We start from the raw sequence: 9,816 nt of genomic DNA on the forward strand, positions 1-9,816 counted from the left end.
GTACATGCTATAAGGCCAGCAGGAAACAATATAACCGACCATATGCAAAACGTGAATACTGCTCAATTCACAAAAGTACAGAAAGATGAGTCAATATCCATTTGTCAGCATGTATTTGTCATCTCGGTTAACCGGAATGGAGCGTTTGAATTTGAATTTTCGCTGACGGAACCGGCAGGTCACGAATTGCCGATCAGAACTTACACAAGATCGACTTCATAGAATATGCTCTTTATCCCCCTGAAACATCCACTTGCTCTCACCGTTTGCAAATGCTCTTGTCTTCATCACAACTTAAGCCTTCAACCATGCTCGTGGAATTACGCTCACGAGTCATGAACTCGACTGTGTTTGAGACTATCAAAACTGCACTCTTCGTGTATGTTCTCCTGACGCATTCGCTCAAGGCGCAGCGACATCTGCGTGCTCGGGGATTCCGGCAAACAATTGCGGACTTCTGGTCGTGGATATGTCAGGTACGTTGAAAGAAAAAAAAAATCCAGCTCTCTTGACATGCTCTCGAAATACTGAAGCATTGCGATTGCGATACAGCGTGTCATTCTGCTTGCTCTTCGTTTCCCAGCCGCAAAGAAGAAAGTTGACTCACAACTTGGCGAAGCGCAACTCAAGATTGAGAACTCGCTTGTAGCTAAAGGTCCTGATGTCGTTCGCCACCTCGCATTACCTATAGAGGGCAGAAGTCCAGAATGGATTATGCAAGAAATGGACAAGATGGATAGCGAGTCGAAGAACGCTGACTGGAAAGGCGGGCGCTTGTCTGGCGCTGTTTATCGTGAGTATCGTGTTATTTTCACCAGGATGTCCAGAGAATTGGCAGAAAAGGTTATCTGAGCCATTCCCGATTGTAAGACAATGTTTTCGAAAATGGCTACGGCATATTTTTTTTACGAAATATGTGACAAGCATATCGAACAATCCGCTAGTATTAAAATGTTTGAACAGCTAGTTCTGACAGGCATATTGGTGTATCTGTCGTGTGGTAGAGATACTGCCATTCTGTGTTCTAGGCCAGTCTCGGATTCTGCTATTATTTTGCTCCTTCGTCTAGACGCTGAATGATTTCTTGGAATAAATTTGGCAGCATTTTCAAATTGCCATGCTGACTCTTAACACTAGATGGCGGTGAAGACATGGAACAAGTAATTGTTAATGCATTCCGAAAGTACTGTGTTTCAAATCCTCTGCATCCGGACGCTTTCCCTGCTGTAAGGAAAATGGAGGCAGAGATTGTAGCAATGTGCTTGCGCATGTACAACAATCCAGATGGCGCAGGAGTAACTACAAGTGGCGGGACGGAGAGCATTATCATGGCTGTCAAGGCACACCGAGAGTGGGCACATGCAGTGAAAGGAATCATAGAGCCAGAGATGTAGGCAAGCATTTCTCGAATAGGATCACCTCAGGGAACTAAGGAAGGTTGCTTCGTCAAGGGTCATACCTATAACCGCTCACGCAGCCTTCGACAAGGCAGCAGCATATTTGAAGATCAAACTACATACGATTCCTGTAGACTTCAAGACGCGCAAGGTCAACGTGTCGAGGATGAGGCGTGCCATGTAAGTGACAGCAAGACCACAGAGCTTCACCTGAGCTGATATTGTGCCCGTTCAGAAACTCTAATACCATTATGGTACTTCGCACATCATCCGATTTGCAACAATTTACTCACGGGTGCTTTGAATAAGATTGTTGGGTCTGCGGTGAACTTCCCCGATGGAAACATGGACGATATTCCCGCACTCTCGGCGTTAGCGAAGCGATATAACATCGGCTTACACGTTGACTGCTGCCTCGGAAGCTTCATCGTGCCCTTCCTCGACCGCGCAGGCTATCCATGTGGCATATTCGACTTCCGACTTGAGGGGGTGACGAGCATCAGCTGCGACACGCACAAGGTCTGTGTTACTTATTTTGTGCTTTCTGGCTACTGTGGCACTGACCGCGTTGTCTTCGTGTACATTCTGGGGTGCAGTACGGGTTCGCTCCGAAGGTATGTTAGCTACGGCGTCTGTATTGACTACTTATGGAAAGTGAAAGCTAACAATAAGCTGCACTTGGCTATATCGAACGGTTCAACTGTAGGGCTCCTCCGTTGTGATGTACCGTAATGCCGAATTCCGTCGGTACCAGTATTACATTACGACAGGCTGGCCAGGTCTGGATCCCTCATTTTCTCTCCACCTCTTACCCACCTTTGTTCCTGCATTTGTGCATTTCCACCTTTGATGTCTTCGATTTTTCGGTAGCGTTTTACTTCACGCGTCTAGTCTGGACACCAAAAGTTTATTCTCGTCTAATGCCGGTTGCCACTTGTGTACACTTGTCCTGACCTATTCTCGTTTTCCCCTGCTTAGGTGGCGTTTACGGAAGTCCTAGCATGGCTGGATCGCGGTACGTGCTACCGAGATCTTCTTGCGATATCTCCTGACATCGATGTTCTTCTGTTCTACACAGACCGGGTTCCCTTATTGCTGGTACATGGGCCGCAATGCAATACATGGGTCAAGAGTACGCAGAAATCGTTTCTTCGATTTCACCGCAGATAATTAATGAACTTCCCTTCTCGTTGCCTTTTGAAACCCGCAATATCCGACATTCGCGATCTGGAAGTGGGTACCTCAATTCGTGCAAGGCAATTGTCGGTGTGGCACGTGAAATTGCTCGTGCCATTCGTGAGGAGATACCCGAGCTGTACGTACTCGGCGAACCACCCGCGAGTGTCGTAGCGTTCGCGGCGCGAGACCCGGCGGCGCTTGATATTCTTGCTGTCGGCGATCGTATGAGCGAGCATGGCTGGCACTTGAATGGTTTGCAAAAACCAGCTGCGGTGCATATTGCATGTACGGTACGTACGGTTTCCTGAAATGCCATGTTTTGGCTTTGTCTTTGCGTGTGAATTTCTTTGATGCCACATGTCGGTGGCGCTGGCGATCACCGAACATGTTTTTGTTTGGAATTTGTGATATTTGCTTCGATTTCTAGGGAGGGTTGGCGGCAGATGTTTTGAGCCTGAAGCTTCAAGCTAGCGGTTTGGCTTCGTGCTGAGGCTTCTCAGCTTCGTTGCTGCATTCTTCTCGCTGCGTGGCTCATGGTTCTTGGTTCACGACCTTGTGCTTCGTGTGCTAGATGGTTTACTTCCGTTTCATTTCTTCTTGCGAAGGTTCCTGAACCTGCGGCCCTCGGGAGCATATGCGCGTTGCTGGCTAGCAGGCCGTCGTCCGGAGCCGTTATCCGTGTAGCCCGTGCAGTTCGTGTAAAATGCCTGCCCGAGTCATCCCGTTCGAGATGATTCGTAACGCATGTTCCTAATTTTGACGTTTCGGTGCGGCATGCTGTTGGTTGGTATGCTTGTACCTCCGATGCAGCGGCTGAAGGAGGGTAGGAGACAGATCTTCCGAGGTTTCCTCATTGCTCGTTGTTCGTTGATGTTTCATTGTTGGCCGTTCGCCGTACCGCGATCCCGTTCTTTCTTTTTTCATCACATCTCAGGGATGCGACCGGAACTTTGAAGAGACGAGTGCTAACATGAGTTCTTTTTTTCTATCTCTTATCTTCGTGACCCTGCCCTATCTACCCTGCGGCGCCGATCGGCTCTCGAACTGTCTGGACACACGAACGGGAACAGCGCCTAACGGTCCCGGTAGTAAAAGAATTTATCACGCAACTGAAAGAGTGCGTGCGCGAGGAATTGGCAAGTCCGTCCAGGAATAAAGACAAGCAAGGCAACATGGTTGCAGTGTATGGTTCGTGGTTTCCTCATTTCAGGGGATAAATTAGCGGAAAACACGTACTGACGATCTCCTCTCTTTTTCCTCGTGTCGTCATTTTTTGAACTGTTCTTCCGTATTTCGCCTGTCGCAACACACCGCTCCTTCATCTCATCTCACCTCAAACACACACGCATCCGATCCGATCCCGGCCCGTCCGAACGCGTGCTTTTCTTATCTCTGCACCGCATTTGATGTCGGCACAACACGATAATTCGGTGCTCTTACACTTTTACCCTGGTCGCTCGGTCCTCGGCTGGACTGGTTATACGCTATATCGGATCGACGCACGGGTCTGGACTGTATTGAAAATTACGGAACATGTACGGGATGATGAACGGATGGGACCTTGGATGGCGCTGATAACTGACAAATGATAATTAATACGGAACGACGAATTGTTCCTGATCCTATCCCGCCTATAAACAACGCGGGATGTGCGGACTACGACTGGTCGGGACTGGGCGGCGCGTCTGGGTGTCTGCGGTGATTGTGGTGCTGTCTGACTGTGTCTGGTGACTGGGATGATTAAACTGTTGTGGTAACACGGCACGCCGCGACGACAAATGGCGGGTGGACGACGGACTGACAGGGCTTGGGAACTCGAGCGCTGTCGGACCAGCAATGGTCGAGAAGCTGGTAACAGCCTTCTTGGATGCGCTGTACAAGGCCTAGTGTGTGTAGATCACTCCTCTCTTCGGCAATCGACTATGGAAAGAAGCCGAGAGGATTAATACAGATTTATTAATGGCAGCAGAACTGGCGTGGATTGGGTTTTGGATTGGGTGGGTCGGCAAGCTGTCGGATGAACGCTATCAATTCAGAGGCTTCGGAGACAAATTGTTTTGTTGGTGACGGCGTTTGTTTCGTCAATGCTTCTGGGCCCCTGGATGTAGTGTTCCATTCTTGTGTTTAGCACTTTTGTGGTAGATGAACTGCGAATGGAATCTACATCAAAGTTCGAGGTTGGCAGTGAAGATGGGGTCAAAGATGAAGATGGAAGGCTAAGATGGATGCAGTGGTGTGTGAGTCTGTGATGTGTGATGGAAAGGAAGAACTTCACGAAGGAGGAAAGGAAAAGAGAAGAACAAAGAGAGTGGTCAGATGAAAGATTCAAAGAAGCTTAAGGTGTGGAGGTTGAATATTGCGCGACTAAAGACTTTGTGGCGCCAATACATCGGGTTATTGGAATGTTCTCCTTCTCGTTTTTACTGTTTAGTTGCAGCCTTAGTTGTGTCCGTGTGTATTTGCACTGCGCTATGCCTTGACTTAGGAAAAGGAAGTGATGCGGAAGTAATGGTACAGTGAAGATTGAAGACTAATTCTGAAGACTATGAACGTGCGAAGGATACAATGTCGGCTGAGACAGGGAAGGCGAAAAAAAGGAGCAAAAAGATAGGAGAGGATGATAGAAAGGGCAATGAAAAATTAAAGGGAGATGGCAGGATGAGGGAAAAGGGAGCATAAGATATGTGCCGGGACCCTTACCGGCGACCGGGTCGAAGAGGCCGAGCCGAGATCTGAGTGGTGCTGTCCTGTCCGAGGTCTTATTAGTCCGTTTCCTGTTTCCTCTTCCGTGTCCCGTACAGCGCACCGTCGCCATCTGTGCACAATTTTCGTATAAAACACCACTAGTATGACTCCTCATCACCCCTTCCCTCTATCCCTCCCTTCGAGCGTCCCCTCTCATCTTCGTCAGCGTCTACGTCGTCAAAGGGATCATGTGCATATCGTAAACTTGAATAATTGTCAGCATCGGTCACCGACCCCGACGTGTCCGCTTTCGACGCACCACTCTAGAGACGAGGTCTCAACTCGTTCTGCTCTGCTTATATACTCCTCTCGCTCGACCTATACGCTAGTTTTTGCCACTGTTGCTGTGCAACCGGATTTCTGGACCTGAGCTATCTAGCTGATACTCAAACAAAAGTACTGCAACACCCAGTGGCATACCTACCTCAAGGCTCGACCCACGTAGATAAAGCCACCGTGTCATGCCAAATACGCATACACATAGTCTGCTTGGCATGACGCCGCAGCAGCCTTCGCAGGCGCATGGACACGTCGCAGGGACGAATTCCGCGCCAAGCAGTGGCACCACCCACGCAAACGAAGAACATCTCGTCAATGCCTTACACGCCGCACTCCACTCTCTCTCCGCTCCCAATACTAGCCCTAGCGAACATACACGTACTCGATCCGAAGGTATCAGTCCAAGTGGGAAGGAGAAACCACACGCGCCAACGCTTGATATCGTCGTTGCGAGTGATACGCTGCATTTACGCGGAACGGGCGTTGACGTTGAGCCTACACTGCTAAATGGCAATGTCGTCTTGCACCTTGCTGAGCCAACTTCGATCAAGCAAGTCGTGCTTGTCTTCCGTGGAAAGGCGCGTGTACCGAATAACCCTCATGATCCGTGAGTGTCCGGTCTTCTGTCCTTCCTGATCTTATGATTTTACATGTCGTGCTGATGAGGGATGTTTCTTTTGTTCTTTTTGGAAACAGACATGTTCTGAATACTTCTCCGAGTCAGTATATCGTGTGCAGTCACGAGTGGACCTTCCTTGAGGGTGAGAAGAAGCATAGTCATACGCTCAAGGCTGGGAGACATCTTTTCCCCTTTGAGCTACGTCTTGGTGGTTCGTTACCCTCAAGTCTTGCGACATATGTCAATGGAGGCGCATCTATCTCGTACAAGCTTCGGGCCACTGCCATTCGGTCTGGGTTTTCTGCGAATGTTACTGCCTCGCTCCCAATTACACTTTTACGGACATTTGCTCCCGAATCACTCGAATATCAACAAACGCTCGAGATTGAGAATACTTGGCCAGAGAAGCTGATGTATGCGTTGATGATTCCGCATAAAGCATGGGCTGCTGGTGATGAGCTTATGGCTCTTCTGAAATTCGCACCGCTCGCAAAGGGTGTTCGCGTCCTTTCAGTCACGACACACCTATGTGAGACGACGAAAATGCTTCAGCGAGGTGGACATTTAGAGAAAACGCGAAATGTCGTGACCCGGAAACACGACATTGTCAATGGACAGGCGGTCTGCGTAGAGGAGCAACAGAGGAAACGATTACACAATGCATTGCAAAGTACTCTAGGTGAACAGAACCGCCAGTCATCGGGATTGCCTGGACCTTCGAGTCAGTCTGGCGGCTCATCGCCTGGCTATGCCACAGGCGGGACTTCAGCATTCGTTTCGGGAACTTCCACACCTGTGTTCGAGGGTTTATCCCTTACTAGGTCTGGAACGCGCGACTCTTCTGGCTCCGGGTCAAACTCCGGCTCTTCTGACTCTACCACAAACTTAATCCATCAAGAGAACCTCGAGAACGATGACTCGTCCGAAATCACGACGACCATTTCCATCCCTCTTCCTCCATCGCTTACCCCCTCGCATTCTTTAGACCCGATTATTGTTTCTTATCGGGTACGATGGTCCGTGCTCCTTGCCAATCTCGACGGACACACGTCCGAATTGCGCTGTTCACTCCCCCTACACGTCCTTGACCATTCACTACTCGCCGACGCTCGTGCTGCAACACTCGCGACGCGTCGGCTGCTATTTGGCGGCGAAGATGCACCTCGCGTGGAAGGCGAGGAAGATGTGCAGCTCCCGAGTTATCCATCCCATGTGCGAGATCGCATTGCGGTGGATATGACGCTTCCTGAGGCAAGTCCGTTCAGGCCATTTGCGCAACCAGACTCGGGTACAACGACGCCCTCCCATGAGGGTGCACACCCGTTGACAAACTTTCCGGGATTCATACAAGACCCTGCGACGTCTCCATTTGCCTTTGGAGCGCCACTTTCTCGTGTGCAAAGTCAGAATGTTTCGTCCCAGCAGGCCGGGAGGGATGCTAGTGCAGCTGCGACTCCTCCAGAATCGTCCTCTGCAGAATCAAGTAGGCCGAATACGCGTCCAAATAGTCGACATGAGCGAGACGGTACCCCTGTCCGGGAAACGACAAGTGGATGGGGGCCATTTGCGCGTGGTCGTCTGCACAGTCGTGCGAATTCACGCGCTCCGAGTCCTGAGCGAGATCACAATAATGCAGCGACGACAACGGCTCCAGGAGTCTCTCGTGCAGACGAGACACACATTCACGTCTCGAACGCAGCGTCTCGACATCCGCATGGTTTGTTCAGCGTGACGATGAAACCGCTTACGAGAAGTACTTTCGCTGCTCCGTGGCATGCGACGTCGCATACTGCAGCGCTGGCGCAGCATTTTCAGCATACGGCTGCGCATGCGAGGAGGAACGCAAATGTGCATCAACATGCCGTTGGGACGAGCGCGAGTACGAGCGATTTGCATGCGCTTTTACATGGGCATAGCTATAGTCATCCCCACACGCCTGGGACGCCTGGTGAAATGACCGGTACGAGCTCGAGTACAGTACCTGATTACTTCACGGCTGCGCACTCGGGTGGGAGTGGTGTACCGCCGTTGGAGACCCTGCGTGAGTTACCGACGTATGAGGATTCGGAGGCCCAGGCGCATGGACTCCAGACGGGAGTAACAGATGTGAGTGGGGAAGCCGAGCCGACGAGGTCGTTTAGCGACAGTGACCTTGTGGCGCATTTTGCGAGGATGAGGGGTGAAACGGCGCGTGTCCGCTAGGTGTGGTTTATTCCGGTTCACGACTACAACCGTTGCCATATGGTCTCGAGCCTGATCCCCTATTTCCACTGATAACTCGCGTTCATAACTTCCTCCGACCTTTCCTATCAGACATATCTTCTGATATATTACACCATACATGATCTTCGTTCAACTATTCCATAGAGTTATCATTTATTTTCACTTTCTCAACGGAGCACTCTTTCACGTTTCTTATTTCCTTCATTCGGCTATTCACTCGGTCGTTGTTAATTGTTCATTCGTCTTCATTTTTCTCTTCACACATCTACATCAATTTATTCCATCCCCGCAATCTCGTATTATGTTTGTACTTATGAAAAAAAGTTGTAGTTGTAATGTAATTATATCACGAACCGTCATTTTCCTCATTGTACTTCTCTCTTATGCCTTGTTTAATGAGTACCATAAGATAAGTGCCTCCGACTATGAGAACCATGGAGTCATGAATTTCTTTGTTTGAAGTTTTTACTTGGTGGGCATTTTTGTGTAGAAATGTATACATCTTGCTACAATAGTAATGGATTTATTCATTATCTAGTCTAGGCTTTGTTGCCTTTGTGCTCTGATGCATAGTTCAAAACTATAGCTAATGTGAAAAATAATTAAGTTTGTTAAAGTCTTATCAGTAAAGCTACTGGATTCACATTTATGATTTAAACTGAATTTCATAACTTGTTTTGACTTGTTTTGCTTTGTTGTTCCATCTCTTTATCTTTATAATCCTAAAGTACTACCACATGTATATTATATTGATACTAAATCTCTCTCTTATTTAGTTTTTAATCAGTCACTTGATTACAGCAAAGAGTAAGGATGTGTATTGTATATAATTTGTACAAAGTAATCCAGCAATTAAAAACACAATTCAGTCAGTCTATATAACATATATTTCCTATACTGTCAACTGTTATGACTCTCTGCTCCTGTACCTTCAGTTCTAAGGGTTCTGCACCCTTCTGTACCAGAACTCAGGACTTCTGTCCCTCAGGAGTACTGTCTATAAACTATATGTATGCTGACTCTTACTACTACCCTTCCTTACTTCATCATTCCATTCCTTTGACCACTCCTTCATTCTCTATTCATTCTATAGTCTCTTACCCTTTGTCCATCCCTTCATTCTTTGTACCTTTATCTTTGATATTCCTTTCTTTCATTCTTTATAGCTTATCATTCTTAGTGGCTCATACTCCCTGAGTGCTCTTGTATAGTTTAGTATATATAGGTATACAAGATCAGACTGGTTCTGTAGTCTTAATCTTGTCTACTCTAGGTAGTCCTGTACTCTTAGGCTCACTCTATATACTCTACTCTTGTCTCACTCTCTCTCTCTGCCTGTTCTGCAAGTTCTGACTATGTTCTAGTACTTGTATT

The 9,816-nt window shown here is 48.2% G+C and overlaps 2 protein-coding genes across 2 annotated transcripts; both read left to right on the forward strand.

Annotated features, from left to right (window-relative positions):
* Positions 1-277: 277 nt before the first annotated feature.
* FOMMEDRAFT_122747 (PLP-dependent transferase) lies at positions 278-4,851 on the forward strand. The gene is made up of 13 exons (XM_007266367.1): positions 278-476; positions 553-793; positions 1,138-1,390; positions 1,452-1,577; positions 1,633-1,651; positions 1,707-1,916; positions 1,994-2,011; positions 2,104-2,176; positions 2,376-2,412; positions 2,476-2,529; positions 2,632-2,866; positions 3,647-3,764; positions 4,381-4,851. Exons 1-13 carry the CDS (start codon positions 309-311, stop codon positions 4,461-4,463), a joined length of 1,635 nt encoding a protein of 544 aa, XP_007266429.1. The 5' UTR covers positions 278-308; the 3' UTR covers positions 4,464-4,851.
* Positions 4,852-5,815: 964 nt separating this feature from the next.
* On the forward strand, positions 5,816-6,855 carry FOMMEDRAFT_85186 (uncharacterized protein; the record flags this gene model as incomplete). The annotated part of the gene is made up of 2 exons (XM_007266368.1): positions 5,816-6,207; positions 6,297-6,855. Coding segments are annotated over 2 exons (951 nt in total), but the record flags the coding sequence as incomplete, so codon positions are not given.
* Between the last annotated feature and the right edge of the window lie 2,961 nt (positions 6,856-9,816).

This window comes from Fomitiporia mediterranea, assembly GCF_000271605.1.
Source record: "Fomitiporia mediterranea MF3/22 unplaced genomic scaffold FOMMEscaffold_6, whole genome shotgun sequence".
NCBI lineage: Eukaryota > Fungi > Basidiomycota > Agaricomycetes > Hymenochaetales > Hymenochaetaceae > Fomitiporia > Fomitiporia mediterranea.